This window comes from Brachyhypopomus gauderio, unplaced genomic scaffold (assembly GCF_052324685.1).
Source record: "Brachyhypopomus gauderio isolate BG-103 unplaced genomic scaffold, BGAUD_0.2 sc34, whole genome shotgun sequence".
NCBI classification, from domain to species: domain Eukaryota; kingdom Metazoa; phylum Chordata; class Actinopteri; order Gymnotiformes; family Hypopomidae; genus Brachyhypopomus; species Brachyhypopomus gauderio.
Genome location: NW_027506866.1, coordinates 1,117,441 through 1,134,992, shown reverse-complemented (window position 1 = coordinate 1,134,992; position 17,552 = coordinate 1,117,441). Strand labels below are relative to the sequence as shown.

The 17,552-nt window shown below is 43.6% G+C and overlaps 1 protein-coding gene across 1 annotated transcript; it reads left to right on the top strand.

Moving 5' to 3' along the window:
* Window positions 1-435: 435 nt before the first annotated feature.
* Window positions 436-12,012, top strand: LOC143485496 (centrosomal protein of 164 kDa-like). The gene is made up of 7 exons (XM_076984943.1): window positions 436-523; window positions 1,063-1,174; window positions 2,040-2,289; window positions 2,661-2,771; window positions 3,181-3,312; window positions 7,818-7,903; window positions 11,898-12,012. Exons 1-7 carry the CDS (start codon window positions 436-438, stop codon window positions 12,010-12,012), a joined length of 894 nt encoding a protein of 297 aa, XP_076841058.1.
* Window positions 12,013-17,552: the final 5,540 nt, after the last annotated feature.

The following is a 17,552-nucleotide window of genomic DNA, read 5'->3' as shown; positions in this document are numbered from 1 at the left end:
TTTATCAGAAAATATGACATGACATATTCTTCAACATTGTAATGAATTCAAATGGCACTGTAGCCCTTCTTATAGACCTGATGATCTTAACAGTACACATTCCTCTGTGCCCTGGGTTGGTGTTTTGCATTTAGGCCCTGACATGGAGAGGCAGAGACACCTTGCTCAGCCCCATGTTCAAGGCGAGGTCCTGAGACAGATGGATCCAGTCAACCTCCAGTCTGATGGTGGGTATTTGGGTATTTTGGGTATAACGTTGCTTTGTGTGGAATGCTACGGTTGCTATGGACGCTATTATTGCTATGGAATTCTATTATTGGCTAGTTAGTTAGGTTAGCCTAGCGAACGGTACCACGGAGAGTTTAGAGACAATATGGCGAGGTGATCTGTCTACTGCACTGTTATTCATAATCTTTTTCTTAATGTTCAATCAACATGACAGCAGATGCCCTTCAGAGACCAGTTGGAGACCAGTTGATCCTGGAAGAGGATTATGATGAGAATTATATCCCATCTGAACAAGGTACATTAGCTGTCGCATACTACCTGTTACAGTTTAGGACCCCGGATAAAACTTTTAACAGAGCCGGAGTGGCTAATCGGGAGATTCGGGAGGATTCTCGATGGGCCGGCTCATGTCAATCTCTAGTTTGGGCCGATTGGGATGGAAAAATAATTTTGGGCATGAAACTCCCGGGCTGAAAAAGTGGCCCTGAACTCCGGCCCTGAACTTTAATATATGTTACTGAAATGGTATCATTTAATATCCACCATTGATAAAGTCTACAAGCTACAACAGTTCCATCATTTAAAAACTAAATTATAACATTGACATAATAACTTAATAATATATAATAATATTATAATATATAATAATAATATTAACAACACAGTTCCAGTTGGGACTCCTGTATGTTCGTCCAAGCTATAGCTACACTTTATAACATAGAATCAATCTCCATGCATTATGGACTTAAATATTTGAATTTGTGGGATTTTGTCTTGATTTGAAAATATCATACTTATTGTGGGTATATTCTTCTTATCTGTATTGCTCCTCAGATATCCATGATTTTGCCAGACAAATTGGCATTGACCCTGAGAGGGAGCCAGAGCTCCTATGGCTGGCCAGAGAGGTGGCTGTAGCCCCACTACCTCCTGAATGGAAACCCTGGTAGGACAAGCTCATTCTCATACAGTAACCCATAATGAAACAGTTTTCTTATCCTTACACACAGAACAGTGAGTGTTGGTGTGAGTGTTGGTTCCTTTTAGAAAAATCCAAGCATACTCTAATGTGCCCTTAATTGAGGAATGGCTTCCATTCCAAGAACTCTACGTCTCATTCATGCTGGCTCGTTCATTCAGGTTCTCGATTACCTGACGTACCAAGGCCCTTTGTCCCCTGTAACTCAGTTATAATTTTAAGTACCATTTATAGAGGTAGGATGCACCTTGTGACCTAGGTGATTAGATGAGCAAATTAGACAGCCCAACTTTTTTTTAAAGACCATGGAACTGCAAGTCTGGAGAAGACTGAATAATTTGACTGGGAAATAAGATTGGGCAAGAGAAAATATAACAGGCAGAAGATGATTTTTTTGAAGTTGGGGAGTTTGATGTGACATGAAAGATCAGACACATTTTAACATATGAAATCATTTTTGGATTCTGTATTCAAATGGTTTGGGGGAAAGTATGACCTTATTGTCAGGTGTGACAGTGGTGTCAGTACCTTCATAGATAAAACACACAAGATCCAGGAGATATTTAATGTTAGTTGTCCCCGAAACTAACAATTGCAAAGTATAAAATGAATATTTCATCACTCTATGCAGCAGATTTGCTTGTAGACTTGGCCTTCTGGCACTATTAATCTGAGCAATGAGACCCAGAGCACCACTCAGTGTTTCAGATGTTGTCCTGTTGACACCTTTGTGGACAGTCCTGTGCTGGAGAACCTAGGCTTGTCTACATGTCAGGTGTTTTTATGTGTGTGTTTATCTATGTGATGAGCTTGTCTCCCTTTCCTACTCCAGTCAGGATGTGACTGGAGAAGTTTACTACTTCAACTTCTCCACGGGCCAGTCCACCTGGGACCACCCCTGTGATGAGCACTACCGCCAACTAGTGGCCCAGGAGCGGGAGCGTGCTCACCACGGCCGGACTGCCTCTGCCATCTCAGGCTCCGCCTCCACAGGAACCACAAAGAACAAGGAGAAGAAGAAGAAGAAGAAGAAGAAGGAGGAGAAAAAAAAGAAGGAACCAGAGGGACTGAAGGCCCCAAGAGTGAGTTTGGATCTGTGTACCCTAAAATGTATTTTGTTACACAGCAGTTATATTTGTCACACTTTCTCTTCAATTCTACACATTCTTGACTGCTGTGTTTCTAATAACACTGAAATGAATTGAACAATTATTTTCTCATCGAAGTATATCAAAAGATTTAGGATAGCAGTCGCCTAAAGTTGAGCAGAAAGGAGAAAGAAAGCTAAATTGTGTGTGCCATTCTGTTAAAGCTCTCTCTCTCTCTCTCTCTTTCTCTCTCTCTCTCTCTCTCTCTCTCTCTCTCTCTCTCTCTCTCTCTCTCTCTCTCTCTCTCTCTCTCTCACACACACACACTCACTCACACACTCACTCACTCTATCACTGTCTCTCAGCTGCTGGCTCCTCTGGCTCCACTGAGAGGGATGTGTGACCTTTCAGTTCCAGGACTGCGAGGTTCCCTGGGCAACTTCACAGACCTTCATCCTTTAAAGTCCTCACTAGGGGTAAATGTACGGTCTATATCCTCTAGTAGGGGTGAACATGTACAGTCTATATCCTCTAGTAGGGGTGAACATGTACAGTCTATATCCTCTAGTAGGGGTGAACATGTACAGTCTATATCCTCTAGTAGGGGTGAACATGTACGGTCTATATCCTCTAGTAGGGGTGAACATGTACAGTCTATATCCTCTAGTAGGGGTGAACACGTACAGTCTATATCCTCTAGTAGGGGAATGAAACCTCATTGTATACTTTTATAAGGTGGTGTAAGAACAAACCCTACATACGTCACTGGAGGTAAAAGAACACATCACTCCTCTGCAAAGTTTAGCTTTTACCAAATTGACTTTGAAGTGATGGAGGTCTGAGTTCATGGCAGAGGTGTAGAGCGTATGATGGTGTGTATCTTAGGATGTATCCGGAGCAAATTTGCATTCGCTAAGAGGACGACAGCTGGAGAGTCTGGCTCCGCCCATATTTAATTCAGATCTGGAGGTGGATGAAGAGGAGGATGAAGAGCAGAAGGCGGCGTCTGTCCATGAGGTGAAAACACCTGCTAGAATATACTGCTCTGATTTTTAGCTCACTGTCACCTTTGTAGTCTTTACAGTGCAGTAAAGTATGAGGAATGATTTTCTGTATCCGTGTTGCGGTGTGTGTTTGTGTGTACGTAGAGTCTGCTAGGGTCATCAGACCTGTTGCAGAACATACACTTGGACCTGGACATCCTGAAAGGGGGACTGCAGTATGAGGTGGCCACGATGTTCTTCACTCTCCCTCACACACACATTATGTTCCCAGCTTTTCACAAACATTTATACAGCGCCACTAACATCACTGTGTGTGCTCACGTGATCTTGGTGTTACTGTAGCACCTTGCTCTACCTTTCACAAACACACACACACACACACACACACACACACACATACACACACACACACACACAATGATCTTGTGAATGTCTGTACATGCATGTTCATGTATATGTGTTTGCATGTGTTGGTGTGTTTGTCTGTGTATGAGCAGGACAGTGAAGTCAGTGGCAGTGCTCCTGTGGAGGAGAGATCCGAACCAGAACGCCAAGATCTCGCTCCGTTAAGAGACCACAGCCCTGACCCACCCTTGCAGGTACTCATTAACACTCACACTGCCTCTCTTCCTATATGTCTCTCCCTCCCTCCCTCCCTCTCTCTGTCTGTCTGTCTGTCTTTCTCTACAAACACTATAGCAGTGGTATAAGTGAGGGGACCTCAAAGTTTATTTGAGGTTAGGGTTTTATTTGAAGTCATGCGCCAGAGTGTTTCTTTCTTTCAGTGTTTCTTTTTGTCTTCTTCCTTTCCGTCCATCCATCCATCCATTTATCCATTCGTCTGTTAGTCTCAGGATGAGAAAGATGGAGAGAGAGAGGAAGATGAGAAGATGAGACCACAAGTGGCAGAGAGGTTGGTCTCATTAATGCTGTTGATACCAGAATGTGGTCAACACACGCACACACATGCATAGACACACACAGCTTTTGATAACTTCAATTCAGTTCAAAATTTGGACATCGTCCATGAACATTTTCATATTTAATCTTAAATCTACTTCTGTTGTGCAGTCAGATTGTGTGACTTCTAAGTCAGAATGCACAAATGCTCACAAGTTCAGCAAATTGACTCGGAGAATTTGACTTTGTTTCGATAAATTGTTTTAAGTGAGGAAATCACAATTGCATGTTTCTACTTTCAAGATACTGTATAATATCACTGAGGTGTGAACGTTTTCCATAAATTTCACCTGAAAGCCAAACATGTCTATAACTTTGTGAGTAGTGTGTGTGTCATGATTGGTAACATTACACTGTTGGGTGTTACAGGATGATGTTGGAGCCTTCCTCCCCTCCATCCTCTTCCTCACTCTCCAAACCCTCTGATGGACTGCAAGAGCCACTGAAGAACAATAGCGCCCTCTGCTGGCTGAGGCCGGAGACGGTTCGGGGGACAGCGAGCAGGAGCAGCGTGGCAGAGGAGACTGAGCTGGACGTGGAGGAAGAAAAGACAAAGAGAGAGGAGGAGTGTGTGTGTGTGTGTGAGTGTGGTCAGCTGTCTGGTCTGTTGCAGGAGGTGAGGGAGGAGGTGCAGAGGGAGCACAGCAGGAAGCTGGAGCAGCTGTCGCAGGAGCACCAGGAGCAGCTCCTCACCCTCAGACACGAGCACCTGGAGGAGGTGCAGTAGGGAGAATTTATTTACTCACAGCTCAGTGATCACCTGAGAGGCCGAGCCAATGTGTGTTCATCACACGGTGTGTGTGCAGGAGAGCGTGGAGAGGGAGCGCTTGTTGAGGGCTCATCTGGAGGAGAGGGAGAGGATGCAGGATTCACACACATCCCAGCTGGAGCAGCTCAGACTACAGCTCGACTCTCAGCTCCAACACACCCACAAAACACACATGCAGAAAGTAAGATCCCACACCCACACGATACGCACGCGCAAAAACGCCTCTTCTGCCGGACCCAGTCGGGTGTTTATGTGTATAAAGACGGTGAGAGTTGTTTGTATTTGTTTGTTTTTCTTGTGTGTGTGTTTAGGAGTTAGAAGTGCAGAAGATGATGGAGCAACTGGACATGAAATCCAAAGAGCTCAAAAGTCAGGAACTGCTACTCCAAACTCAGGTACTTTACCTGCGTTATTTGAGTGTGTGTGTGTGTGTGTGTGTGTGTGTGTGTGTGTGTGTGTATGTGGGTGTGCTACTCCAAACTCGGGTACTTTATGTAGTGTTAGTTACTTCTAACTAAATGATAGACACGGAGAGTCATATTTGGATGCATGCATGAAGCTCCACTTTATTCAAGTCCCCTGTAAACTATATCCCCCACCTAACCACAAGGGGGAGTATAATACCATGTAACCTATAAATGCATAATTGCTACACTTTACCTGCTTTATTTGAGTGTGAGTGTGTGTGTGTGGGCGTGTGTGTGCTACTCCATGCTCAGGTACTTTACCTGCTTTATTTGAGTGTGTGGGTGGGTGGGTGGGTGGGTGGGTGTGTGTGTGTGTGTGTGTGTGTGTGTATGTGGGTGTGCTACTCCAAACTCAGGTACTTTACCTGCGTTATTTGAGTGTGTGGGTGGGTGTGTGTGTGTGTGTGTGTGTGTGTGTGTGTGTGTGTATGTATGTGTATGTGGGTGTGCTACTCCAAACTCAGGTACTTTACCTGCGTTATTTGAGTGTGTGGGTGGGTGTGTGTGTGTGTGTGTGTGTGTGTGTGTGTGTGTGGGTGTGCTACTCCAAACTCAGGTACTTTACCTGCTTTATTTGAGTGTGTGTGTGTGTGTGTGTGTGTGTGGGTGTGCTACTCCAAACTCAGGTACTTTACCTGCTTTATTTGAGTGTGTGTGTGTGTGGGCGTGTGTGTGCTACTCCATGCTCAGGTACTTTACCTGCTTTATTTGAGTGTGTGTAGGTGTGTGTGTGCTACTCCAAACTCAGGTACTTTAGCTACTTTGAGTGTGTATGTGCAACTGGTACACTGAGCTCCATTGTATTAGGTGCCCTTATAACTGTACTTATAAGTTACTAATCATTCGTCAGTCAGTTCTTTGTGCTGAGAAGTTAACTGAGTCAATGACCTGTTTTGAAGGAAAAAAATGAATAGGTCAAGTTTGGAGTGTGTGTATGTGTGCGTGTGCGTGCATGCATGTGTGTGTATCTTCAGTCCAGTCACTCAGCTGCCTGATAAAATGATCTGTGTGTTCGTACTGTTGGTCTGTAGGCTGCAGATTTGAAGAAGAGGAGACAACAGCTGAGTGAGGAAGAAGATGATGTTGAGAAGGGGATAGAGGTGCGTGTGAGTGTGTGTGTGTGTGTGTGTGTGTGTGTGTGTGTGTGTGTGTGTGTGTGTGTGTGTGTGTGTGTGTGCGTGTGTATCTGAGAGTGTGTGGCCAGGTGTTTGTGTGTGTGTATCTGAGAGTGTATGACCAGGTGTGTGTGTGTGTGTTTGTCATTGTGAACTGTTATGCTAGGTTGTGTGTCCCCCAGGTGTGTGTGTGTGTGTGTGTGTGTGTGTGTGTGTGTGTGTCATTGTGAACTGTTATACTAGGTTGTGTGTGTGTGTGTGTGTGTGTGTGTGTGTGTGTGTGTGTGTCCCAGGCTCTCTCACGTGTCCTGAGAGAACGGGACAGTCTGCGTGCGGAGCTGGACAGACTAAGAGATGAGAGGAAGAGAGAAAGGGAGGAGCTGGAAAAAGAGAGAGAGGGAAGGAGGAGGGAGAGGGAGGAGAGCAGAAGGATGATGGAGGAGAGAGAGAAGCTACTGAGCAATACAGTGCTTCTACAGGATAGATGTGATGAACTCCACAGAAGGCTCAGGTAACACACACACACACACACTCTCTCACACACACACACACACAAACACCCATATACACACAAACATGCTATAATACACATCCTGAAGACTTGGGTAATGTATACGTATACCAACTTCTGTCGATGCGCTGGAGGTTTAGATAATATACACACGCATACGCATGTGTGGGCACACACACACACACACACACACACACACACACACACACACACACACACACACACACACACACACACACACACACACACACACACACACAGACACAGACACACTAGCTTTGACCGAGTCAGTACTGGTCTCTGGTGACACAAATACACGGTACACAGAGTGTGTACATGTACAGATCTGTGTTGGTGTGGTTTGTGTCTGTCAGCGAGGTGGAGCAGAGAGAGCATGGAGACGATAACCTGGAGAGGAAGAAACAGGAGGAGGGCAAGGAGAAGAGCAGAGAGAAGGAGGGCTCCCTCGGAGTGGAGGACCTGGAACCTCCTCTCTCCCCTGTGCCCACCTCCCACAACAACCACAGCAGCATAGACGAGTATGTGGGGGGTGTGTGTGTGGGTGGGGAGGGAGGCTGTCCGATTGTATGTATTTATCATATGTTTATATACTCGTTTGTAATCTCCTCTCTCTCTCTCTCTCTCTTTCTCTCTAGCTTGCAGGAGTATATCTCGTGTGAAGGTGTTTCTCTGCAGAGAGCAAGACAGTTCTTAGAGAAAGAGACCAGCTGTCTGAGAGCGAGACAAGCGGCACTAAGGACGGCCCACCCCAGCCCGCAGAGGTCCGCTGCAGGAGGTTCTGCTCAGCCTCTCTGCCAGGTCCGTCAAGTCTAGTCAGTTTTATTTATAAAGCGCTTTTTACAAAACATGGTGTCACAAAGCAGCTTCACGAGCGCATGGGTCCAGATCCCTAATGAGCAAGACGGGGGCGAGTGTGGCAGAGACAAACTCCCTAGGTGGATTAGGAAGAAACCTTGGGAGGACCAAGACCCAAAAGGGAAGCCATGCTCCATTGGCCCAGCAACTTTAAGTTCATATTTATAGTCCTGTGTCTATCTGAGCAGTCACAGTCTCTCCAATATGGATGCTGGGCCTCAGGTAGGATGCTGGCCGTATTGGCACATGCATCCACAGCATCAGCACATCCACTGGCAACCCAGAGCATCTTCTAGCTGCTTTATGGAATTGTCTTTGTAGAAACATGTAGTCAAGATACAGAATGCAGGTTAAATATGTAAAATCAAATTAAACTTCCATATATATAGTAGACGTGCCAGTGATTTAGCATGTGGCTCCAGCAGGCTTATCCCTAGCAGCATAACTAAAGGGAGGGGCCTGGAGGTGACCACAGGCATGAGGGTACTGAGACATTACTCTGCCTTCGGCTGTAATCTTGTAGTTTTCGGAGCTGAGCGCATTTCTGCGCTTTGAGAGAGCAGCAGGTGAGATGGATTATGGTATGCAGTGAGTTAACTCTGATATTGTGGAGGACTATTTAATGCTTTATAGGCCAACAGAAGAATTTAAAAATCAGTTTGATATTTAACCAGGAGCCAGTGCAACGCTGAGAGAGTAGGACTAATGTGATGGACTTCTCAAGGCCTAGTTAGGACTCTGGCTCTTGGATTCAAATGCAGCAAGTTGGACTTTCTTCAGGGACTGTTTAGAGCATCCAGTTAAAAGAGAGTTACAGTAGTCCAATCTTGATGAGATTGTGGACCAGTTTCTCTGCATCTGATACCGAACGTACATGTCTCAGCTTGGCAATATTACATGAAGTTGCAAAGGCAGCATTAGTGACATTGCATATGTGTGTGAAAAATGAAAGATCCAAATCACTAGAGACACCTAAACTTTTAGCAGGAGATTCAGGTGTTACTGAAAAGCCATCTAGTGTAATAAGAAGATTCGACCAATTGCTTCTTGCAGTCTTGGATCCAAGAAGTAACACCTCAGTTTTATCAGAATTTAGAAGAAGAAAATTAGACACCATCCAGTTCTTTATTTCTTGGATGCAGTTGTCAGTTTTGGTAGTAGTATTGACATCATCCAAATTAGAAGATATATATAACTGAGTATCATCTGCATAGCAATGGAAGCTAATACCATGCCTACAAATGCTTGCTAGCCTATATAATGAGAATAACATGGGACCCAATACAGATCCTTATGAGTATTCATTATTTTCAAGTACAAATTGGTAACGATCGTTCAGGTAGGATTTGAACCAGGAGAGTGATTGACCTTTATCTGAGAATATTAAGAGATTTTAAGACTACTTTAGACGGTTTCAGTGCCGTAGTGGGTCTAAGCACGTTAGGTCTTGCAGGGCCTACAGCCATGTAGCCAGGTCAGATAGGAGACAGTAGGAAGCATGAGTGTAGTTCCTCTTAGATGTTCTGCTCCCCTGTGCTGTAGGAGGTGAGTGAGCAGGAGAAGCTGAGGGAGACGGTCCAGAAAGACCACACGCTCCTGAGAAAGAAAGAGGAGAGACTCAGCCAGCTGGAGACGTCACTGACAGAGGAGGTAATACACACACACACACACACACACACGCGTATGCCTGCACCCACACACTTACGTACAAACCCACATTAATACCTACCTGGGCTTTACAATGTTTTTCTCAGCTGTCATGTGATGAAGGCGAGCGGCTGGTGGGAGATCGGAGAGTCTCATTTGATGTCAGAGACTCAGAGACGAGCAGAGACGAGTATGGCCAAGAGGAGACGAGTGAGAGACAAACTCTGAATGCACAACACGCACACACGGGTAGACATTTTGAGAAGGCACTAATTTTGGTTTTCACAAAGTTTACTACCATAGTTTTTTTATGGTGGCAATTTGTATTGATTCTAGATTGTGAAGAGTGATTAGATGAATTGCAATTAATTGCAAAGTCATTCCCTGTGATGAAAATGACCTTTTACAATACAAAATTACAATACAAAATTATTGCATTACGGCTCCTCCATTTCAGTTAATGGAGATCATTTCAGTGATGATCTCGTTAGCTCAGGAGATAAAAAGTTGATGAGGATAAGACAGCTGACATCAATCCGTCATGCTGATTAGAAGAGAAGACTGGTTGCTTTAAAAGGGTAGTGGTGCGTTTACGTTTTCTCCTGTTAACCATGGTCACCTCCAAGGAAACACGTTCAGTCATCATTGCATCAAAAGGGTTTCACAGGCAAGGACAGTGCGGCTTGTACGATGCACCCCAATCAACCATTTATCCAGTCACTAAGGACTTTGGGGAGAGTGCTTCAAGTTGCATGAAGGAGGCTTCAGGGAGCGTCTCCTACAGGAGCGTCTCCTACAGAGGAGGCAGCTATGAGCCTCCTCACACCATCAAAGTGTGGGGTCACTCCCAATGTTGCCTAAGCAAAGCACAGCCATAAATAAGGGAAGGTATCAAAACATCCTTCCAGAACAACTTCTCCCAACGATTCAGGAGCAGTTTAGCAACAAACAATTATGGACTGTTAATAATTGTACTTCATTATATCACATAAACATTTGACAAAAGGTTCTTAAAAAAATAAACTGAGGAAGCAAACTGTGAAAACTAAAAATTTGCCCACAACTGTAAGCAGCTCTAGAGTCCACTCTGGTCTTGATGGTTCATAGTTGTCTGATGTTTTTATCTCTCTAGCAGTAATACACCCAAACCCTGGTCTTCCTCTCTGTTTCAGCACATGCAGTGCCAGTGAAAGTGCAGCAGTTAGCAGAGTCCCTGCAGCAGATCTCTGGCCAGCTGAACACAGTGCTGGGTGCACTGGGATCTCTCACTGGGAGGACCGTCCAGCCCCTCCCTCAGCCACCTCCGTCCTCCTCCTTCCCTCCTGCCCCGTCCTGGGCATGGACACCAAGCCCCGCCTCCTCTTCATTGGCCAATCAGAACAGTTTCTTACACTGTTCTGTCCCAAAAACACACGGGTCTGACCTTCATTTGAACTCCCACTGGAGCAAACTCTTCCCTGGTACGTAGAGACAGACACACCCCAAACATTAGCAGTGATGAGCAGTGGTCACCTCTGTGGGCTGCAGTAACTTTCACTAATGCTTCATTTCTTCATCACTCGTAAAACCTTTAAAATACAAATAGAAAACTTCTGCCTCTCCCTCAAGCACAAACCAGTCACTGCTGGATTTATAGCCTTTTTTGCATAGTTGATGACCTCCATTGATTTTCTGTGCTTGGATAATGCCGATCTTTTCCAGTGCAAGTGTGATGCAGTGTAGAGACCTGCTTCAGATTAGCTTCAATCTAAACCGCACTACCTGTATTAAGACTGCTCTGATTTTAGGAGTTTCCATGGATACCAGTGCCCGCTATCCCATGAGGGCTACCAGAGCATATAGTGGATACACTCCAGCAAGGTGACTACACACACTTGCACACCTGTGCAGGCTCGCTCACAATCTCTCACTCTCACTCACAGGGTCAGTGCTGCTGTTGATTTTTGAAGGAAAATTGATGAACTCATACAGTGCTTTTCCATTATGTGTGTGTGTGTGTGTGTGTGTGTGTGTGTGTGTGTGTAGTCTCTCCTCTGAGCTAGATAGCCAGAGGCTGCAGAGACTGATTGAAGACAACAAAAGGTGGCTGGAATCACAACGCAAAGACCCAAATGTGTATCCTTTCACAATCTCTCTCTCCCCCTCAGCTTATACACATGTACGTATCACACACAAACCAGTACGGGAACAGAATGCATCATATTTTCACACACACTCTCTTGCACCCTTGTACTCTCCTGAACCTCTGCCCAGGCCTCTCTTCACACGCTACCCAGCTGCCCCACCCACCAATGGGCTGGTCCAGCTCGGCCTGGACGAGAACAATCAGATCAAGGTCTACCATTACCGAAGAGGCACAACCCACTGATGTCCGTGTATGTCCAATGCAAACATCAGTGGATAGACAGAATACAAACATGCCATCAGCATGTACACATTACAGGTGATGTTGCTGACAAAGTCAAGTCAGATTTAGCGTAGTACTTTGAAATTCTTTTTTGATAAAAACATTTCTCATCTAATTGAAATTCAGATGGCATATCTAACTGTAATTAGTGATTAAGGTATTTCTGCCTACATAACACATTGCAGTGGTGGATTATACTTATTAAGATGGCGGTGGCAGTGTTGGATGTGGCTAAAACGAGCTGGAACGTCGTCTTTCCTGCAGGTGCTGAACCTGCGCTCTGGCGTGTCCCGCATGGCGGTGGTGTCCTTGAGGGAGTTGTACTCCAGCCTGCAGAAAGGGATGGACCAGGAAGTGGAGGCTACAGCTAAGGTCCTCCTCCACAAAGCAGCGGAGTCCAATGCCTTCATCAGGCAGGACATGGACACAGCTCTGGACAGCATGGTGCAGAACTGCACCCCCATTCGGAGCATGAACGCCCTTCTCGCTGGAGGACTCTGGTCAGTTAGCCTGCAGTGAACTTTAAACTGTGGCTTTCAGATAGCAACAACAGTCACAAGAAGCTAACACAGCACTAATTTTGGCTGCTGTTTTTACCTCTCCAATGTTCTTTCAAAATATTGCCCTGGCCTATATCAATATTTTTAGTTATTTATCCTCTTATATGTTATTTTTATTGCGTTCCATCTCCGCTCTGCTGATCCAAACTGCCCTTCACAATGCTTAAAAAATAGGCTAGTTAGCTAGCTCACAGAGGACATACAAACATTTTCTGTTTAAAAATACACATGTACACTAACTGGTGCAAGCTAAGCAATCGAATAGAATATGATCATTTGATTGTGCACTTAGATCATACATAAGGGTTTTAAGTTTCTTTATAGAAGCTAAAAGTTGTACTGTATACATTGATTGGATGGATTAATAGTTATTACTATTATTATAATAGTTATTTTTTTCCTTCTGTTTTCCTCAAAAGTAATCTGAATGCTGCAGTAAGAAAGTGTACTGCTCGGCACTTGGCTACTTTGGTAGAGAAGATTGGTGCTGGCCGCTTATTGTCTGGGGCGAAAGACGTCACACCGCGAATTATTCCTGCAGTCTCCAAGTTGGCACAGGACTCTTCACAAGAAACCAAGTTAGTACTGGGATCAGAACGAGAATTCTACAAAGCTTATTCAGTTTCCCAGATAGTAATATTTTGCTGATTCTTTTAGTCTCCTAGTCTGATACTCTGAAGTCAGCAAATGCTGCTAAATTGTAGAGTAATAGATACACTATCGTGTTTTCTAGACACAGACAGCCTTGTAAAATTGTGCTGGTAAGATAAATGGTCAGTGTGCTGTGAGTTACGGGTCCCTCACGGTTCTCTCCTGTTTTGGGGTCTGTTCCTCGTCTCAGGCGCTTGGGCCGGCGTATGCTGCTGTTCCTGTCCTCCCACCACGACTTTGATAAGATGGTGGAAAAGTACATCCCTGCTAAAGACCTGGCAACCATCAGGGACACTGTCCTCACTCTGAAATCCAAGGTAGCGATTCATGATTGGATAAATGATGAGGATTTTTTATCCCATCCACTATGCCCCATGTTAACTCATTAAACAAATGTATGTGTAGACATCAAAAAACTATTCTTTCAGAAAGTCATTCCACTGATATGCTAAGAGATGCCAGATATAAAAAAGATAAAAGATTTACCAGAAATACTATAATTCCTATATTCATTAATAATATTTATAATATTGATAATAATCATTCCAGAGAGTTACCATAGTTACCAAATACTGTCACTTTAATTGAATGAAATCTTTCTAGGTTAAGAAAATGCTTCTGTAATAACCCAGTGCTGTCCAGGGTTGATTTATTTATCATTGTTCCTTTTAAATGTCCTTTTTATAGAGCTGGTTAGGGAACTTTACCCCTGCAAGCCACAACTGGTTGAGCAGAAGGTGCTCCCTCTGCTCTGGTAGCTCCTGGGGACCTCCAGCAACAGTGGTACGGTCCACGGGAGGGGTGGAAGCGTGAGAGGGGCCACTGTCCACCTATGCCAAGCCCTTCATGCCCACATGGGCCCTGCGCTGCTGGACTGCGCTGGTTACCAACCTTCCAATATCCGCAAGAGCCTAAGAGAGATTGTGAAGAACCTCCCGACCACATGAGAGCTGCCAGCCAGACCTCCAGACAAAAATAAAGCCCAACATGGATTCTACTTGAGGATGGAGATGTTTGTGCATTTCTTACTGTGCCTGCACTCTAAATGAAAGAGAGAGGAAGAAAGTCAAACGTTTTTAACATTTTGAATTAGCAGAAAGCTAAATCCTTAAACTCAGAAGTCCTTTTAAATAAGGAGCACAGATTTTAGTGAATCACATCAGGTTTAACACACCTAGGAGCTCTGCTCTTTTTGCACTTTGAAATACTAACACTTATGATAACTGTTGTCATGGTGACTATAGATATATATTGTTCTATGATTGTTATTTTCTGTTGACATATCCTGAGGTAACTGTGCAGAATGTAATTTATCACATACACAAGAAACAAGGATCTGGGGGGTATTCCACGAAGCGAGCTAACTCAGTAAGCCGGGCTTTTTAAGACAAGCCTGGCTCATTTTGCTCAAATTCGGTTCCACGAAAGAGGCTAGACTTGAGCCTCGCTCAGTTACTACAGCAACATATACGTTTGAACTAACCTGCTCTGTACCAGGCTAGAGTTGAGGCTTAGCTTAGCGGGACAGCTTCTATTGGCTGAGCAGCGTGATGTCAGTCTCGCCATCCGGGAAACTGAATTGAGGAACAAGGTTCCACTGTAGTTCTATCCATTAAATTGCTGTGGATGTAGCATATAATATCATATCTTTATACATTTAATTGAGTACTGTAATTATTAGTTTGGAATGATTGCAGGTTATTATTATCAAAATTTAATAATTATATTTCCAAATGCAATATATATTTCGATCTTAAGAGTACATATTCATTGTTAATCAGTGAGGTTTCTGCACATTTTAATGTATTGGTTTAATCTTCACAAATTCAGGTCAGTGTAAAATGGAATACAGTGTCTAATCGCAGTTATGGTGCAGAAACATACATTAGTATAAACTATATCACAAAAAATACAATTCTTTGTACCTGAGTATTAATAATTATTAATACTGAGTAATTTAGGTGAAGATACTTTTAGGTATATATTTATCCCCATACTTCCTCTTTTGTGTTCAAATTACAAGCAAATCATATCACTCTGCAATTTACATATGTTCAGTATAAATAATGTAAATGTGTGGTTAACTTAATGGTGCAAAAAGGAAATGGACACAGACAACTACCTTACCAAGATTTTCATACAGGTGATACAAATAATCCAAAATGTATGCTATAAAAGAGCAGCTAACAGTGAAGGCTGAAGGCTGATTGACCATGGCATGCCCATTTGTAGAGAATCCAGTAGATGAGGGAGCGTGTATAGTGTGCAGAGCATTCATGCTACCAGCTCCAAGGTCATTCCAGGACAGGACAGATCCACTGGGCTTTCCAGATGACTACTTATTTGTTCAGAAGACACAGTATTATATATCTTTGTAAATTACTGGGGCCATATATTGAGAAGACCACTAGACGTAGTAAAGCTCTTACCAAACCCCAAACGGTCTGTATCGCTTTGCGCTTCTTTGCCAGTCGTGCATTTCTGTACAGCATTGGGGATGCATAACATCTTAGTAAGGCAACGGTCTGCCGTGAAATTCGAAAGGTTTACCTTGCGCTTAAGCGTTTCCTTAATATATTCATCAAATTCCCTGGTCACAGAGGCATCCTTCCCATCCTTTTCAGAACAGCTGGCATGTATTCATGAGAAGTAGTGTTGGTTTGATCATTAACTTGGAGTCAATCAATCAATCAAATTTTATTTATATAGCGCTTTTTACAACAGTTGTTGTCACAAAGCAGCTTTACAAGTGGCGAGTCCTAGCCCCCAGAGAGCAAGCCAAGGGCGACAGTGGCAAGGAAAAACTCCCTAGTTTTTTTGCATGAGGAAGAAACCTTGAGAGGAACCAAGACTCAGGGGGGGAACCCATCCTCCTCTGGCCGACACCGGTCACCATGACAACAACAACAATTTAGACAGAAAGAAAATAAAGAAAAGGAAAAGATGTAGTAATGTCCATCATGGTGTAGGTTTATCCGGTCAGGCAGTAGGGGGCTGGCACTGGAGTTAAATGTATATGACTTTAACAGATGCTCTTATCCAGAGCACTTACCAAAGTGCTTTGTATTCATCTTAATCAACTATTTCATGCTAAAATTCATTCAATTCAAAACGCATTGAATTCTCTAGGATTTTCAAATGTCATTGGTGCTATAGACTGTACTCACATCTGGATAAAGGCTCCATCTGTACCCATGGAGGCAGACTATGTGAACCAAAAAATTATTTCACAGCATCAATGTACAGGTACATGCAAGTTTTGCCTACCCAACAGAAAATGTAAAGCATGTCAGTTCATGGGTTTGAACAACTTGTTCTAAATGGTTTGCACCAGCCAATTTCTATTCTCCAACATTGAGGTAAAATGGCCCGGCTCGGTGCACAATATTTCGTGCCTCCTCACTGGCACAGAGGTTTGCCCAAGGTAAGAACACTCCAACTACACAAAATAGTGCAGATTTGGTCTCAGTGTTTAACTCTTCTCCTTATAATTGTAGGTGCTTTTCCTGGCTTATTGCTTAGGGATAGGGGTTACCCCTGCCAACCTTTTCTCCTTACCCCATATGCAGACCCTACAACAGATGCAGAGAGGAGGTTCAATCGTGCACATTCTAAGACAAGGGCATGCAGTGAGATGGCATTTGGACAGTTAAAGAGCAGATTTAACTGCTTGCGCCATCTCAGAGTCACCCCTGAGAGAGCCTGTGATATCGTAGCACCCTGTGCAGTTTTGCACAATGTGGCAATACTGCAAAAAGAAGAAATGCCAAGAGTGCAGTTGGAGCAATGGGAAGATGGCATTTTAATTGCAGACCACATGGATGGTAGAGCTATGAGGGACATGTATGCAAACACTTACTTTGGTTAAGGGAATATTTTGTTTGCATTTGTTCATTAACACTATTAACATAAAACAAGACGTCTTTTTTTTTGGAAAGAGAAATTTATTAATTGTCTTGCTGAGCCTGTGGACAGAAGAAACTTTGATTTACTTATCTTGCAAAAACAAGCATATTAAAGTGAGACCTTTTTGCAAATACTCACATTTTTCTCCATTTTCTTTATTTCAAGCTCCAACTTCCATATTTTTAGTTTTTTGTATTGCAGATCTGCTTTTTTACATTCTATATCTTGGAGCAAGAACCTTTTGTAGATCTCACTAATCTCAGATTCCTTTAAGACTGAAGTATAGTCAAGATTGAGAAGTATTTATTCATGTTGAACTGCATAACTACTACTCACGTGTTCTCTTGCAGAGGTGTGAGCTCTGGACATGGAGGCCTGAGGGTC

Bases quoted from the DNA above. Each gene is read 5' to 3' on its own strand.
- LOC143485496 (XM_076984943.1), top strand. From the start codon at position 436: ATGACAGCAGATGCCCTTCAGAGACCAGTTGGAGACCAGTTGATCCTG. The intron at 524-1,062 runs GTACATTAGCTG...ATTGCTCCTCAG, and splicing joins TTATATCCCATCTGAACAAG to ATATCCATGATTTTGCCAGA. The intron at 2,290-2,660 runs GTGAGTTTGGAT...ACTGTCTCTCAG, and splicing joins AGGGACTGAAGGCCCCAAGA to CTGCTGGCTCCTCTGGCTCC.